The sequence below is a fragment of the Lagopus muta genome, chromosome 2 (assembly GCF_023343835.1).
Source record: "Lagopus muta isolate bLagMut1 chromosome 2, bLagMut1 primary, whole genome shotgun sequence".
NCBI lineage: Eukaryota > Metazoa > Chordata > Aves > Galliformes > Phasianidae > Lagopus > Lagopus muta.
In genome coordinates, this window is record NC_064434.1 from 53,041,500 (window position 1) to 53,060,373 (window position 18,874).

The following is an 18,874-nucleotide window of genomic DNA, read 5'->3' on the forward strand; positions in this document are numbered from 1 at the left end:
GTGGAAAGAAACAAAAGGGAAAAAGCGACTGATTTGAGGCATTCTAAATAATCATAGTGTAGAATGAAGAACAGTAAAACTAAATACACAGAGCAAAGAGGAAATAAACAGATCAAGCATCTGCAATCTTAGTCATGCACTGAGGGGAAAAAATTATTTTCTGAATTCACATCCTCTGAACCCAGTCATAGATAGCCATTTTTATCTCTAAAATTCTAAGGTCTGTTAAATTTGAAAGTATACACTTCAAATTATCTCACTGACAAAATTTGGAATGTAACTTTGTTCTTCCTTTCATATAATTTTATGTTTCGCAATTAAACTTCGATCTAAAATATTAAACAACTTCTGTTGGACTTAAAAGTTCACACACTATGATCAGACTGAAAGAATATTGAGAGGATGTCAAAGCTATAAAAAGCAAGAAGCTGTTTTCCAGTAAGCTCACTCTTTCTGTCAGTGATCTTCAGTCAGATTTAACAGATGAATGTACACAACATCTAATCCAGCAATTTATATTTGTAAGTAGTCCATGCAGCTGTGAAGATTTGGTACTAGAAAAATTTTAAATAAAAAAGCATGTATTTTAAACTTATAACAGAATTCTCTTTTGAAGCAAATTTTTTTTAATATATATATATCCAGCTGAGATTATTATTTTAATTGAAACTAATGAACTCAAGGCAACTTTACTAATACATGTGGCATCACATTGTGGAAAACCTTCAACCTTTGCAAAACACAAATACAACAGAAAACACAACTGCTCAGAGGTGATCTCTGGGCAGCTCAAATTGTTTTATTAATTGCACTTTATCTTTGCTAGCATAACACATTGTACATTTTTTAATGACAAAATAGAAATTAAGTTCAAAAAGGAACAGGTAACTGAGCCTTAGTGACAGCAACAGGAATGCAACCTTGTAATGTGCTAATTAGACACACAAAAATATACTTGCTAAACTCAGAATGAAATGAAAGCATTTTCTTTTTCTCTATGAAGAAAGAGAGCTCTATATAAAAGACTTAATACCTCACCTCTAGATCACAGCTGTATTCTGTGCCATCCAGGAGCACCACTTTACACTGCACGGTTTTAATTTTCTTAGGAGGCTTCTGGGGAATACTTTCAGCTGTCTGCACTTCTTTTGTCTCCCTTTTTTCCTTCTCTTCTTTTTCTTCTGCAACCTTTTCTACTTCAACTTCTTTACCATCTTCTTTGGCAGGCTATATAAAATACAGTTAAACAATTCTGTGATAATTCAAGCTCATGAAAGAGGACCTTTTTTTATCCTGTTCATTTCTTTAGAAGCCACTAATTTGGAAATTAAGCTTTAATAAAATTTATGCATATATTGGAAGAACCACAACCTGAGTAAGCATTGAGGTCTATTTGGGGGCCAGATACTGAAAAAAGGTTTTCTGCTCTTGTTCTGAAATCACAGAATGTGCCTTTTTTCCTTTTTTAATACACTAGAGTTTTTTGTTTCTTTTAAACTAAAAAAGTTTCTTTTTAAACTCCAGGTTAGAAAGTAACTTGTGATCTAGTCCAATCTTCCTGCTCAAGCAAAGTGAGCTACAGCAGTTTGCCCAGGACTGTTTCCAGGTAGGTTTTCAGTATTTTCACTGACAGACCACCACTACAGCTAATTTGCACCCATTGCCTGTAGTCATTTCTCTGCATACCACAGAGAAGAGTCTTGCCCCTTCGTTTCCTCCCTTCAGATACATTGATTTCCCCTACTCTTCTCCTTTGCATGCTGAAGCATTCCAGCTCTCTCAGCATCTCCTCCTATGAAAGATTCTTTATGTCCTTAATCACCACTGTGGCCCTAGAGAATGTGAGGTTTGAGGTTTAAGAACTGAAACACAACCTGTGCACATCAGGACTCAGAAACACTGCAGAGTACGGTGCTTGCTTTCAAACTCAGTACCAGATTCCTAGAGCCAATCAATAAGAGCAATAGCTACAAGCATGGTTTAAGGTTAAGTATAACAAAAGATTGACATCTAAGGACTCTTTGATAACTACAACAGATAACAAATGGAGTTAATTCACTAAGGAGCTATTTGTGCAATACAAAGGCTTCAGAGGCAAATCTGGTTAAGAAGCTTCTCCTCTTATCCCTTCTCATTGCTACTGTAACAGTCAGTTCATATCCCTTTGGACTATGCCAAAGGATGATGTTACGCTAAAGTTACAGCTAAAGCAGCTTGAGACAAATAAGTAACTATTGTGCTGAAGAGCTTACTCATATCAACCCAATTTCACAAAGTGACTGTAACTGCCATTTTTTCCTTATGTGATACCAACAAAGTCTTACACGGCTTATATACATCATGAAGTAGCTCCCCACCCCCTCAGAATTGCTCCAAAACATTCATACACACTTACCTGTGTTTCTGCACTACTAACAGAGTGTTTTTCATCTTTGTCATCTCCTTTAGCATTATTTTCAGCCACTATTTCTAAGCTCCTTTTTGGTTGAGCCATCCCCTCGGATGGATGGCTTTCGCTTTCTTCAGCTACTTGTTCTTCCCCTGTTACTCTTTTCTTGGCCTCATCTTTGGGCTCTGCCAATGTATAGGATTTTTGTTTCTTAAGCCAGGGAGGAAGGAAGCGAGAAATACCCTTGCTTTCAGATGAATCTTTTTCCTTTTTCTGGCTCCTTGGGCTAGTAGGGCTAGTTGGTGCTGGGACTGGTGAATCTTGAGTTTCTTCGGAGGATGCTTTCCTGGACTTATCATTTCCTGGAGTCTCTGAGGCTTCTTCAGGCTTGCCTTTGGCTTTGTCTGGTCCCACCTGCTCAGAATCTTTCTTTACTTCAGTCTCTGAGCCAACTTCAGTTGTCATTGTCACAGCTTACACTAAAAAACAAATAAAAGTGCAACAATAAAAACAGCACTATGTAGCATCACTACTTTTACTGACTTACAGTAATTTGTAGCAATAGTCTGCCAACAGATGAAATTGAAAACAAACAATACTGTAATAGAACATGAAAATAATCTTTATTATTAACATTTGTTATTTCTCCAAAAATCAGCTAAAATCAACACTCTTGTCCCTTGGTGTGTAGTACTAGATTTTGCTGCTTTGCTACTCTGAAAGTGTAACATGATCATTTTTTCCCTCTAATTTTTTGAAGTAAACCAACAAAAATAAGCCCCAAAGGACCTAACAAGATCAGATCAAAATAACTAGATCCTATTAGAAATCACTGAGTGATTCACAACCTTCTTCAAACTATTCTTTCAAAATTAATGTTCTGTTCATTTGTCTGAGAGTTAGCAAATTAGTTACAATCATATTTATAACTTGAATGCTCTGCATTAAAATCAACTTCCATAAATACTGGCTACTAGTGAGGAGACAACTACAAATTGCAATGGAAGCCAATTAGAAACCAGTAAGGTCACAAGAAAGCAGACACAGTACCTCCAGACTCCTAAAGAACATTCAGACATTCATAAGTAGTCAAAAATGAAGTCTAATTCAGACCACCCTTAATGAAAGATACAGAAGTTAATAGATGCCTGAACATACCTAAGAGAAGCCCTTTTGGCAGACGAGATGGGCAACATTTAGTCAAAGGAAGCAAACCATACAAAGCAAGCATCTCAAGACCAGAAGTTTAACTATATGGAAAAAGTATTTTCTTATTCATTACTTTAATCAGCTTCAATATCTAAAACAAAAATAATCACCATTAGGAAAATCAAAAGAAGATTTAGTATCTCTACTGCTATGTTAGAGACTTCTGAATATAATTCAAGTGTTAGTATCAGTTACACAGCTGTTTCCTTTACTTATTATGAAACACTTCATCTTTTATTGTAACAGAGCTTATAAATAGCATTAAAGTTCTAATATTTACGCACCCTATTATTTCTCAGCGGTAACAGGTCTCTAAAAGGTAAATTTCCATTTGAGTAGCCATAGAGATCAAAGGACTTGCTATTTAAAACTACATATTGGTATGCTAGATCCAAAGTCGGTACTAGCCAAATTACATTTTGCTTATACCTTCAGATCTTATAGAAAACTGACAGGTATCAATCTTGATCATATAATAAGCTTGTACATAATTAGTTTTCCAAATTTATTATTTTCCAAATATAAAACAAAGCAACTTTCCTGAAAGAAAAAAAGTCATAGAATAAACCACTGTGCTTACAGAAGTCAAATCAGAGGTTTCATTGTTAGTAGACGTGGTGATTATTATTTTTCTTCTCTGTGCATTTCCGATTAAGAATGGTGAAATTTCTTTTAAGAAAATAGCTAAAATGTTTTTCCAAGAATTCTGAAGATCTGCAACTGAAGTCTAGTGCTGCAGGTTGTGAAACCTCTGATGTTACCTTTGCTACAATCAAACAGTGCAAGCAACCACTATTTAGTAACTGCTTATTCTTCATACCCTCCCTGTTCTGAGAGGGAAGAACTTGCAAGATCACATCTACCCTGTTTCTTAATGGCTAACAATGTATCTGGAGAAAACAGAGATAAGAGTCAGACAGCATTTCTCTCAGAAGTACGATCTGAAAAAAATGAACCCATTTATGCTCAAAATTCACCTGTCTGAACATCAACTGCATCTTTTCTTCCCTCCTGCTCCCAAAGAGGCATTGTGAACTTGCATTTGCTCTTACTAAATAACACAACTGTACTAAGTACTTTCCCCTCTTTAATCATAAAGCCACAAGATGCAGATTTCTCCCTAACGTACCACCTTCGTACCACAAGGTAGCGTTAAATATATACTTTATTTTGAAATAACCAATATGAACGAGCTTAAGAGTCTTGCAGCAAGAAGGGAAAGTAGAATCTTAGGCAGCCACTCAAGTGGAAAGATTACTGAGGTCTGAAGAACAAGAGAATCTCAGGAGATGATACACTCTCAGTCACTGTTAGCATAGTTTAACAATAATTGTAAAAACCAAAAGAATTCTTTGAACTCAAAGAAATCAGGAACCAGAGAATGCCATTTCATTGTTTAATTCTACGATCCTTAGGAAAGCAAAAATAGCAGAAATTGGTGATATTGGAAATTAAAGATGGAGAACATGGAGAACTACTGAACAATTTTTTTTAAAGTTCTGAACAAATAAGCCACATGAAAATGCCCACATGTATGAAATCCAACTACTTATTTTCAAACAATTTAGATTATTTTTAGCAATTGGGCCAAAACCTCAGCCTTTACATACTGCAGGTGGCAAGAGGTTAACTGTACAGACTAAAGGGACAGACTGCTGCAGATTCTACTTTTTTGTCTCAGCAACAGTCCCGTGACATAGAACTCTGAGTTCTTTGAGTCAAACATTTCCTATGCCACAACAAGACCACTAGAGTACTGGGGCTAAACTGATCTTAAGCTGTTAACTCTTTCCTTTGTAAGCCTAGAAGATAAAGTACTGATGGGCAGAATAATAAGAACAACCCTCTATCTTACAGAGGAAAAAAAAAAGAAATAATTTGAAAGCTTAACAGTTTACAGAAAAACTTTCTGTAGTAGCCCTGGTGATTAGACAATTAAAACTATGTTATGATTTAGCCTCTGTAATGATATCTCCTGCTGAAAATACTTCTTAGAAACATGAGCCAACTAGAAAAAAAATAAATCAGCCTTTATCCTTACAATTCCACCCAAACTGCCTCTTAATTCAATACTGTCAGCTCATTTTCAGTGCAGTAGCCAGGTGTGGAAAACCCTCATTGCCAGTCTTTATATTGGTCAGCAGATGGTGCCATAATAGTTCTAAAAATCAGTAGAACAATTCACAGGTCCAACTGAAAACAGCAACAATATTCCAGTTTCAAGCATGGTTCATGAGTTGTGGCAAGAAATTGTATGTTTTCATATAAGTCTTAACATGAACTGTTTTTAATACCCAGCACTTCAGAGATGCACACAGTGCGTTACACTTGGTGATGCTAAGAATTATTTACCTGTGCACATGAGCAGGTGGATGTTTAAGTATACACGTGTGGAAGCTATGTGCATACGCATCTCCAAGATCAGAAAAAGCACAGAAGAGCATCTCCCCAAAGGATATTAGGTCTTCTACGAAAGCCAGTTTCCAAAGAACTCCAGACACATGCATAGTGGCTATCAGTCCTAAAGTTAACAGGAATAATACTGCAAGATTTCTTGCTGAAGTCACTATTCAAAATAACAGGTGCCCTGTTACTCTTTATGTTAAAATCCATTTCATCATACATCTACCTGCATGCATACAATGCTCTCCTTTCAAATATAGCAAACACCTGAATTGCCAGGAAATATTTATGTTGGGATAAAAATGTTTAAGTCTGCAGAACCAAGTGGAGTATAAGAAAAATACTGCAAACCTATTCATAGAATACTCAGAACTCATCAGAAAAACTGAGAAGTCCTTACAGAAGATGCTGTGAGCTTAAAAGACACTTCTGAATCTATTATTTACACAAGTGCTATAGTAGTTCTGAAAACCACTGAAGACAGAACGTCATGGTTTTATGATTTTGGTTATCAGTATTCCACACCATAACATCATGTAATGCACTGGGGCTTTGACTGCTGATGCTCAAGTTCCGAGTGCCTGTCCGAAGGAGAAGAACAACAACATTTCCCCAGGGGGCTTTGCAGTCAGCAAGGAGATATAACTCCCGGCAAGGTCACCTGATGCTCTCTTCTTCACCTGCTCTTCTCCGCCTGCTCAACTGGACTGCACTTCTCACCTCAGCGTTGCGGCGAGGCCTATCCACCTTTCAGACACACTCTCCGTCCCATTATATGTTGCTGACAGTATATTTAGTAAATTAGTTTGCTCCACCTCAGATCGTTGCTGCTGTTTTCAATTATTTTGAGGTCTCCTATTACCCTTTCTTGGAGGCATGGATCCCTCCGCCCCGCTGGTCACAGAACCGGGCTGAACCAGCCTGTAAACCATTGGCACAGAACCATCAAGGATGTAGACAGTAAATGAAATGAGAGAGAAAGCTATTTCTGGCAAAAATTGCACAATGTGTACCTACTGTCTAGATAGAATACTTTCACAATAAAACTCATGCTGACAAGTTTCTGACCCAAAGCAACTCAAAAAAAAGTTACTTCAATTCCTGTTTGTAAAGTCAAAATAGATTCAGCTATCACACTATTTCTCAGTGTCTTTTCTCTCACTCCGAGAGACCAAGTTTATTCCCAATCACTTTGGTGTCCCATCTTTTCAAAACGCACCTGTTGCAGGCCATCAGCTCACATTTTTCTAGTGAGTAACTTACTGTTGCAATCCATGTACAACTCAAACTGAATTACCCTTTAAAGCCAATAGTATTGAGATGCAACTCCTCAGAAAGCAAAGATTACTATAATGCAAGCTGTTTTGCTAAACTTGGTCTACTGACACCAGATAACAGTCTTAAAAGCATATAATAGAAACTATTTAGAAACACGGTTTCCTAAATTAAATGAAAAGCACTGAAGACTGCATCATTTGCATCACAAACTATACAAAAGCTTTCAACAAACAAGAATTTAAACATCTCTGAAGTGCTATAAAAAGGCAAGTTGTGAAGCCAACACTGAAATGCTTTTGGAATTAAACTTAAGCAAATGAACATCTTTCATTCATCCCAATGCTATCCATACCATACCCAGAGGCAACGCGAGTCTCTCACGCCTGTATTTACTATCTACAAATAGTGCAATATATCAAGGCTACAAGTTTCAAGAAGAGGTCCTGAATGTGAATCAGGACATTTCTTTGCCAGAATACATATGCGCATACAGAATCTGCTTATCAAGCTAGCATTGTGCTTTTCCCTAGCACTAAAAAACATGTTGCAAGCTGAGGAGAATCCAGTAGTCTGTTTGAAAAGAGTTATTGAATAAGAGTGACCCCACCCAAGCCCTGACACTGCTAGAGAAGGGCACGCTCAGTGGAAAAACCAGGACTTAGTTCCAAGTCTTTTCATTCCAGCAGCCAGAAAACGCTCACGGGTCAAGAGACAGCTCTGTTTTCCAGTTATGTGTCCAACAAACTAAGAACAACAGTTTAAGAGAAATCTCTCCCTATCTTTGAAATTAACGCTGTTCACTCTGAGGAATGCTTTCTCTCCAATCTCCATTCCCTTCCTTCAGCCTCATTCCACACCACCAATTGATTTCTGTGAGTGGCACACATTCACTACAACACAAGTCAGTTTCTAATGCATTAGCAAGATTAAAAACAGTTTATTTTTTACACTTGCAACATTAATTTTACTCTTGTTGTGAGTATGCTTTCAGGACACTTAGAGTACCTTCATTAATCAAAGCACTGCCCGATTCAAAAAATTATTAATTGGTTTACTCATACCTGAGAACTTTTTTTTTTTCCCCCTCAAGCACATTGAGAAGCCTTAGTGCAGTAACACCCCTAGGTGCTTGAATTCCAAACATATGATTATTTTGACAATTACCTATTTCCTCCTAACTGGAAACCACAGAGTGAATTATTACCATTTCAAATGTTTAGGAAATGTACAAGACCATGAAAAAAAAGGGAAATAACCACAATACCAGTACTCAAACTCAGGAAAAAGAAATGACAAGTGACTAATTGGTGCTTTTGGTATAGTGCTAGTGACAGATCTCACAAGCAGAACAGATTTGCAAGTAACTTTCATGAGCAGATGCAGCCATTAACTTTATTTCATCACTACACAAAGACTGAGTATCACAGATACAGACACCTCTGAGATCACACTAATACGGCCTGTTAGCTTCTTATTTCAGGTAATCTAGAAGCAGCAGTAGGAACCTTCTGAGAATGTATTAGCATGGTCTGCTCTGCCATGTGTGAGAATGAAATACAACATCCATCGTTCACAAAACTTCGGGTCATAAACACCACAGAAGTGCTTTTTCTATGGCAGCAGTTCTGTATTTCAGATAGAATGTACACTTCAAGATTTTTGCCACTGTCAATATATACATTATACAGCTCTTTAGCAAGCTGGTTCAATAACACTCATGGATGTCCATACTGATGTTAGCGAAGGAAATAAAAACAGAAAGTGACGTTTAAATTATAAATGACTTTATATAGATGACAGATGTAAGATTCCCCTGCTATTTTTTCAGCATTTTTTTTTCCTGAATCAGGATGCAAATTGAAATACAGAACTGATACTAGCACCACTTCCTACCAATAGTGAAGACAGTTTCAAATACTTGGTTAATACTCAGCATCTCTGATAATTAACCTCCAGTAATCTTTATCTGAGCTTCACAGTGAAGTAATTATAGATTTCTGTAGGTATATTGCAGCTGGTATGCCGCTGCTATTATGTGAATTAACTGCTGAAGAACCTTCAGAGATCTTGACACATACTAAAGATACAACAAATCAGAACTGACTACAGATATAAACAATAGTTAAAACCATTGCTGCTGCAATGAGTAAAATGCTATTCCAAACCTCTCCCAGCTATCCTATATTCCTCAAGTTTCACAAGCAAGCCACCTGAGATGTCCTGCAATGGCATTTTTATTTTGCAGCCAGAACAAACCCAACGCATCTTTCATGTGCTGCCAGAACACAAGTACTCTCTCGGAAGATCAGAACTACTCTGCACTACGTTCTTTCCCGCTGAATACTTACAATGCACATAAAGTGATATCCATAAAGCAGGATATAGCAAACTTTCTCTTACATACTTACATTTACTGCAGTAAATAACAACTAGCCGATAGTATCGCTTTTTAAGAAAGCATGCATCTACTGCTCCTTTGGGAGCATAACACTTCCAACTCCAAAGCAACAAAAAAAACAGTAAAAGAGAGAAAGATGCCTCTTAGCTGAGCAAACGATACCAGCAGCCAAAACTTCAGTCCCATAGGCTCTTCTGAACGCTGGTATTTGATTAGCAGAGCAAAAATATCAGCAGTTTTCTAAAAGGCTTCCACTTCTCGTGGCAATGGCTTCCCCACTAACAGTACTTCGACCACTACAACATCTCAGCTAGATAAACTGAAATGATTCCCTAGAGGTCAAAATAAAGCTAACGACACTAACAAAAAAAATGCAAAAAAGAATTTAACCCAAATAGTGCTGTGTTTGAGCCCATACTTCAGCACTTACTGCATTTATTAGTCATCTAAGTACTTTAGTCATTTTGTGCTTTCTTGAAGGACATTCCCAGCTTGAAAGACTGTAATATAAAACAGATAACAGGATGTGCAGGAAATCCCCAAGGGAGCAACTATTTAAACAAAGGGGGTTTTTTGGAGAATTAGCAGAAGATAAAAAATAATCCCTACACATCAAGAAATGAATAGAGAGAAATATTCATGACTGTCCTGCAGACAAGGAAAAAAAAGCTAGTGACTTGCAATGACATTTACATATAAATATGTATCACAAAGTACAGTTTACTAGAGCAGGCACTGCAGAAAGCTTTTTAATGAACATATACAAATGCAGACGGTGTGTTGTGAACAGTGATCTTATACAGCAAGATAACTTTGAAAGTTTGGGAACAATTGTAAGCACACACAAACCCAAGCTGACAGCAACTTAACTAATAGTTTCATTACAAAAGCACATAGCAAAACATTCTGAAGTACACACCAGAAGACAGATTTAGTTGAATGGAAGTCCCAGTCTCTACAGATCTGGAGGGTTTCTCTTTCTCCTTTGAGGCTCAACAGTGTAGATGCTGACAGAATGCATGTTTCAAAAGTTTTGTTTGTTTGTTTTTCAGCTTCCAGTATGCAGCTCATTTTGAATTTAAACCCGGATCTAAGTCCATATTTAAGCTCACAGTTGCAGATCTCTCCCATTATAGAATCATATAGCAGTATGGGTTGGAAGAGAGCTTTAAGATTGTCTAGTTCCAACCCATCTACTATAGGCAGGGACACCTCCATTTAGACCAAGTTGTTCAAAGCCCCATCCAGCCTGGTCTTGAATGCTGCTAGGGAGGGGACATTGACGACCTCATTAGGCAACCTGTTTCAGTGTCTCACCAGTTTCACAGTAAAGAATTTCTTCCTAATATCTAGTCTAAAAACCTACCTTCATCCAGTTTAAAACTATTTCCCCTTCTCCTGTCGCTATCTGCCCCTATAAAGAAAAAGAAGTACCTCCCCAGCTTTCCTGCAGGCCCCCTTCAGGTACTGGAAGGCCACTATAAGGCCTCCTCAGAGCCTTCTCTTCTCCAGGCTGAAGAACCCAGCTCTCCCAGACTGTCCTCATAGAGGAGGTGCTCCAGCCCTCTGATCATCTTCGTGGCCCTCCTCTGAACCTTCTTCAACAATTCCATATCCTTTCTCGGTTGGGTGTTCCATCCTTTTTAACCAATCCTTAACTTCCATAAAACTTAAGTACAAAACAACAAATAAAACAAACAATAGTGACTGCAATACAGATCAGTTCACTTGAACAGCAGATCCTGAAACAACATGAGCAAGATTAAGAACTGAAGTTCAGATCCAGATGAACCTGGCACAAACTAGCCTCAAAAAGGCTACGAAAGCATACCATCAACAAATCTAAGCTTTTAGCACTTCAAGCATGTACATCCGTATCTCTTAGGATAGGAAACGCATGCAACAGATTTGACTTTTGGGATGCAGAATGAATGATACGTCATTGACACTGAACACAAATTCAGCAAGAAGACTGGATACAGAAACACAGTAGAGGAATGCTGCTATTCTCTGTTTTTATTACAAAGAAGAAATAATTGGAAAAAAAAAAAGTAAATGTTGAAAAAAAAAGTAAAGACAAGAGAAAGTCAGGAGCAAAAAATGGGGTGGGAGAGGGAAAGAAAACAGGAAACAGCCGCTGAAGACAAAACAGGAAAAAAGGTCATATTTGTGCAATAGCCAAAAAACTACAGTGAGGCCAGAAAGGGGGGCAGGGTGGGAAAGACACAAATCCTGATATGGGTGAGGTTACAGCGTATGGTCAGCGTGCGGATAGAACGCAACATCTCCAAATGCAGGTCCTGCAACTTCTAGAGAGAATGCTCACAGTGGATACAGCAACTGCAACTTCATCCTTGCACAGACATTGCCCAGGTAAAGTTTTAACATGAAGTTCGTGTAAGAAAGGGCAAATGTATGAAGGACTTGGAAAAGCAAAGATTTAAGATTCTGCGCCCTCATGATACAGCTCGCACAGAACAATTTTGTTGCGTGCCTGAAATAGCGTACAATCAAATGCCTCTTAAAAAGCCAGTACATGAATACTGCCCCCTCCATTATTATTTTTTTCATCTTATTTCATGACTTGTTCCAGTAGCATAAAATGTAAATAGACTGATTCTTCCCTCACACTCTTAATATCATTTGTTTACAAATAGGGAATGCATGCTTTTCACTGGCTTTTACTGTCTCTGTCGAAACCAGCACAAGTGCTAACTCCACCTCTTATGTCTGCCATATACACTCAGTCTAAACCTGCACGTTTACATGTTACGTGCACTTGCGCCACTTGGTGAGTAAAACATTGCTGGTTACCAGTAATATTTCAACCTACTTAATGTAGTATCAAAAGAAAACCGAACCTAGAAATGTCTTCTCAAATTGTAAAAGCATGCTGCCAAATTTGATGTACATCAAGGAAATGTTTTCTAAAGACAAAATAGCAGAACTGAAAGTTTGTCATCACTTTATTTATTTATTTATTTTTTAAAGTTATAGCTCAAATGTTTTATTATAAAAAGCTAGTAATGTGGTAGCAAATCTGACTGCAAAAAAATTAAAACCATTTACTTATGGTAAGCATATTAAGCAACATATGGAAAGTATGGCAGATAAAATTTGTCCTGATAAAATAACAGATTGTTCTAAAAAAAAACAAAAAAAAACAAAAAAAACAAACAACTAAAATCAGTCTCAGCAGCCTATGACCCAGCAAATTGAAGAAACAATTGAAAAAAATATCAAGTGATATTTGGAGAGTAAGGCTGCTAATTTCAGATATTAGACGTTGACAATAGGTGAAAGTACTGATGCTACACATATGATTCACCTTACCATTTTTATTAGCTATATTGAAAATGAATGTGATGTCATTGAAGAAATGGCTTCTTTGGTATCGTTAAAAGATAAGTAAAATTAAATTTCTATCGAAGTCATAAAAATTACATTAAAGCGATTTTGTTCAGCCTTTGTCAACATACATGCTATAGCTACTGATGGAGCCCCAGAGATGGTTGGCAAAAAAGAGGTAAGTATAAAATTAATAGAAAATGCAATTGTTGCCAGCAATTCACATTTGATAAAAAATCTGCATTGCACATCAAGATTTAGAACTGACGATTATTGAAATCGTCAAAGCTGTGAACTTCATGAAGTCCAAGGGAGTGAATCACCCCCAATTCCAAGAGTTCTTTAAAAGTATGTATGCTGATTATGTGGTTGTCATCTACTTTTCTGGAGGAAGATGGATAAGTCAGGTTAAAAATGCAAAAAAGATATTATAACTTGCAAGATGAAATCAAGTTGCTCACAGAATCAAAATGAACATTTGTGCTAGAATATGAAGATTAAAAATGAGTCAAAAATTTAGCAGTTCTGTTAGATTTGACTGCTCTTTTGAATGAGGTAAACACATGTCTTCACAAGTTACCTGTGCTATGCTTCAAATAATAACAGTATTCAAAGTGAAAATTAAATTATGGAAAGCTCAAGTTATGGCAAATAATTATATGCATTTTGATACCTTGGTGTAGCAGAAATAGTCACAACCTGAAGCAGTGATTGAGCACCTGGTAAGAAGGCAGGGCCAACCCAGGGTTACTCATCTGCATGCAATGCACCTGAGTGACTGGAAAGGGAAGAGCCAACATCCACACCTTCCCAGACCTCAGTTAAAGGTGGGCAGTGGAGGAAAGGGTATCTTGCTGGAGATCCCTGCCTAACGGAGGCCTTCTAAAGGTAAAGAAATTTTCTTCCTTCATTCCTGCATCCACAGCTGCTGCATTTGGGCTTGTTCTCATTTGGTGCAACTAAAGACTTTGCCACTCTGCCATTATTGCTATATTTTCCATCATATTATAGCATTACCAAAGAGCCGTCCCTCACTTTAGTCACACCTTATTTGTGTCATTGTTTTTTGGCAGTATGTATACTTGTGAACAACTATTTTTAAGAATGAAGAACAGGATAAGTAAAATTTCATCAAAAAAGTATCCGATTAACACCATGAGAACACACTAAGAATTGCAAAGAATTGCAGCCACTTACACTGCATCAGACTGACACATTAGCTTCACAGAAACAAAGTCAAATACCACTAGATTTTTTTGTGCTTTTGTTTTTCATAATCCTTTTTTAAATACTTCTAATAAAACAAAGGAAGCTTTGTTACCCATATACGTTAACTGTGTTATAATGTGGCTCAAGACAATTCCTTTGCACTCCACATGACCTAGGCAAGCCAAAAGATTGGACACACAGATTAGGTGAAAAAAAGAGTTATGCCTTGACGTCTCTTGAAATGACAGAATTTTTCATTAGTTTTTTTTTGTTTACTTACACTGGGAGACACTATTCATTCTGGAGGGAGAAACAGGCCTTGTAGAGATCTGGATAGATTGGAGCACTGAGCAAACATGAATGGTTTGAAACATGAAATGATATTCAAAGGGAAACATCAGCTGCTGCAGCTGGGACAGAGTGAACCAAAGTTCCCAGCAACATCAGGTGAAAAAAATTGTGTTGGCAGATTCTGTTGATGGGGTACTACCATCATTAAGCATTTTCCTGCAGTCTCACAAATCACTACATTTACATACTACTCAATGCTTGAAGCAAAATGAATGTAGTTTTTCTGCAAATCAAAACACTGCATTTCTTATGCCAGTTAAAAGAGAAGAAAGGATTTTATACTGCATGCATCTAGAAAATACACTGTAACACCTGGGAAAAGATTGTGAAGAAGCAAAATAAGTATTACCATCTTGTATTACCCTATGCTAAGATGCATAGGTAAGCCTCTTAAGTCTACATAGAAGATATCATAAAAACATTCAGATGGAAATGAGAAACCATAATTATTTTTTAGTACAAAGTTCCACAATGCTGCCATGGGAAATGGATTCCTTAAAATTTTCAAGGCAAAGCAACAGTGATGTTTTAAGCTGTGATATCTAATCTTCACCATTTGCAACACTCTTCTCACTTCAGTTTTACACACACACACCTTCCATCCTCTTCTCAACTTAATCTTATTTTTTTTTTAATATCTTCCCAATTATCAATTAAGCACCATGCTTTCACCTCTTAATTCCATAAACATTACTAGAAAGTCAGGGTGCCTAACTGTATCAAGACTGGGTTGCACCCAGATAGTTTAGAATCTCACTTGAACAGTAAGAAAATAAGTGATTCAATTTGCAAAGTAGATTTTATTTGAAATACATTCACAAGAGAGCAAGCAAAGCTATTTATGAAATTATATGAATATCTTTATTTGCTAAGTCACAGGGATTAAAATAAGTAAATCCACACACAGTACTTGAAAAACTATCCAAGTAATCGTAAGTTATGTCATAGCTAAGTATTCAATATCAATCAGAGTTTCAGAAATACAGAATGCATTTCCAGAGCTAATTTTTCCAAAGAGAATTACACTACAGTCCTGTATAGGGATCTTGTTCCCGCCCAAATCAACTGGAAATCAACATAACTAATTTACTATATTTTCAGTGAGGCTGAAGCAAAGTGAATTTTGTTCTTTTTCTGTGCATCTTGACATACATCCCTATTGATGTTCTCAATGCATTCAATAGTTAGAAGAAAATAACATAAATCCACTTAAAACAGATAATCAAATATGAGGATGGTATAAGTTGCCAAATTTCTCTGCTCTACACTCCCAAGTCTCTCGCTCTGAAAAACGTGGATAGATTATGTTCTTGATTAATATTTGAGAAGCCCTCTGAGTTCCATGACTGAAGAAACTGCATGAAAATCCAATGTTGGATTCCTTTTTTTTAGGTAATCTCCTCCAGCATCATCCCCTGATGAATAGAGATGAAAATGGAAGGCCTAATTACCTCTGAAAGAACCTGCCTGACAAAAAAAATCCAAGGCAAGGCGTATCTAGAAGAAAAAGAATTCTACGCTCTGTCAGCACTGTCAGTGACCTCCTTTAAACTGTCTCGGATGGGATGAATAGCAAAAGTCACCAATCCATTTTGACTGCTCAATCTGAGCCAGGTTTTAAGCAGCACGCTGTGCTGCACAGGCTACATTAATCTGTCTCTTAACCAAAACACACAGAGCTGTATCTGCTCCTGCCTGTCAACAAAGAATAGTCCTGAGCTTCATGAAAATCAAGGACTACCTTTAAGGAGGAACACTTCCAGTTCAAAGAACAAATCCAGAAGTTTCAGGGAAAATATACATTGTGTTATTCAACACAGTGCTGGCTTTGTTTGCAGACCTCATGCAGAGATACTAGAAATATCACATTCTTTCTCTCTCCGTTTTGACTATGAGTCTATCTTAAGAATTGGCTCTGACTAATCTTTAGCATATCCTTTAGTAAAAGAAAATAAACCCAGCAGGAATGAAAATCAATTTTTTAAAAAAAAAGCACTAACAGAAGAGATGCCATTTGTCTTTTCACTGATTCCTAGTATTACAAGACTGTGAAAAAAGAAAGAATACTGAAGTCACTTGGAAGCTGCAATATTTCTACATCTTAGCATTTAATCCCTCCAGGAAACTCAGCAAGAAGAAGAGGAATGCAAACAAATTTTAAGAAGCTGTGCTGGAGCAAGTTTTTCTTCCTCTAGTTTCGAGCACTCTGTAGACAGCAATCCAAGAAAAACTCTTAATGTTTAAAAATTAAGTAGATGGGAAAATAGCTACTATTTATAAGTTCCTAAGCTGTTTATAAAGAAAACAGTGTTATTTCTTCACAAAACTGCTTATCACTTAATTTTTAGGCTGCTCTTGCGGCAACCTCAAGAGATCTGACAGCTGACTTTAAGTTATCTCCAAATTTATTAATGAAGTGACCAAAAACTTCTGTAAAGCCACTTTCCAAAGGAGAAGTGTAGAGTTGTCATGTAACGTATCTAGAAAGCCTTTCCAAAGTATTGCAGTCTAATCTTTCAAGACTAAAGGTTTGTTGGTTTTTGATCCCATCCCATAAAGGATAACCAAAACCCATGAAGTTCAATACATGGCAAAGCAACAAAACTTCAAGGTTAGATACCAACTTTATTTTTTAAATAGAAGTAGGACTACTTTTATCAGCTGAAACAATTTATTGTTGTATTTCTTAAAGACAGGTATTACAATATGTTAGTTTTTCAACTTTATTTTTCAACTTTATTTTTCAACTAATAGCCCCATAGCCAGCATTCATTGACTACATCCATCATTGAAAGCGAGTATATTCTGTGAAAGAGCATTATTCCTCAGGACTGGCTAAACACACCTTTTAAATTGCTGCAGCTTGTAAGGCCAAAAAAAAAAAAAAAAAAAAAAAAAGCCTGTCCCTTGATTTCAATGGGTTGGCAGTAATGCTCCAATCAAACGTGTACAAACGCCTGCATAAGTGTCGTAAGATTTTATTCCTTCTCAATGACATCAGCAGATTTCAGCAGAACACAACATCAGTATTACTTTTGGTATTCCTTTTGTGATTATCAATTATTCACATATATTCAAGTTATTCTATACATTAATTTTGGATTCATTTCACTTGATGTTCAATGATGATAATCTTTCATTTGGGATTGTCTCCTACTATTAAGACTGAAGTTGAAATTTGTTTTCAAAGTACAACATAGAACATGAGAACTACACCACTGAGGTAGCAGTTTTGGGAAGACATGGTTTGTTTAGAAAGTGCATAGAAAGTGGATTACTATCCTCAAACCTGATTTTGAAAGTAACAGACCTAGGTACAAAACTTTTTAATTTAAGAGGCCCAGCTGTTTGCCAGGATGAGGACAGCATTCCTTCTCATGAATTGGCAACACATGGGTCCACACGATCAGTTAACATGCTTGCATATTAACCAACAAGAGATTAAGTCAAGATTTAATTAATTAATCAATTAACGAGTTTTTGAGAAAAGTCACAGATCAGAAGCCTTAAACCGTTATGAAACAGCTTTAAAATTAATCGTCTTCCCTGCACTTCTCAGCATACTTTTACAATATCAACACTGAAAATGCTGATGGTATTTTAATAGACAGCCATTTTCAGTAAACAAAGCTGCAAATTCTTTTCCCTTCTACTCCCTAGTCTCTTGCATGTCCATTAGACAACTCCATTGATTCCCTCCTGCTTTGACGCTACTCTATCAGAAGGTCACCCCATTATGAAGGTTAAGAAGATGTAGTGTTACAGATTCTACCAGGATTGCTAGAAGTTTGACACAGAATAAATTTACAGATGCACTAACATAACTCTAAGCTATTGGTCTTGTGAATTTAGGTTTTCAATTCTGAAAATTAGTAGGCTAGAGTTTCAATGAAGTTTTTTACTCTTATTCCCTAGTCTGCATCCTTCTTGCAAATCTCATTTCAGGATATTGAGTCCTCCAAAGAAGCTTTTCATACAAAGCCTGCAGTTGAATAGCATACGAGTAAGACAGGAACAATTTCATCCACGAGCATTTCAAAATGCATGTGATACTTCCATCCTAACAATAGACTTCACAACCAGGTGACACCCCATTATATTGGACAAACTTGAAAGAAGACCAAACAACTCCTTACTATGAGTCAGTGTTTTCTCAACATTGTATCACCCATGAAGATTTATTTTTCCCCTATGAAACAGATAACAGCTAGAAGAGCCAACCTAGCCATTCCAGTACCCTGCATAGCACAGATTACTACACATCATTCCTTGTTTACTAGCAGTGTGCA

The 18,874-nt window shown here is 36.8% G+C and overlaps 1 protein-coding gene across 14 annotated transcripts in view; it reads right to left on the reverse strand.

Annotated features, from left to right (window-relative positions):
* Positions 1-18,874, reverse strand: part of EPB41L2 (erythrocyte membrane protein band 4.1 like 2) — a 104,253-nt gene that overhangs the window by 59,684 nt on the left and 25,695 nt on the right. For 13 of the 14 annotated variants that reach the window (XM_048936607.1, XM_048936611.1, XM_048936606.1 and 10 more), the window contains 2 exons: positions 2,396-2,868; positions 1,039-1,227 (listed from right to left, as the gene is read on the reverse strand). In XM_048936607.1, coding sequence (XP_048792564.1) covers positions 1,039-1,227; positions 2,396-2,854 — 648 coding nt within the window. In that variant the 5' untranslated portion in view covers positions 2,855-2,868. Of the gene's footprint in view, positions 1-1,038; positions 1,228-2,395; positions 2,869-9,687; positions 9,958-18,874 lie in introns of those variants that run through there. The other variant, XM_048936600.1, reaches the window with a different exon arrangement.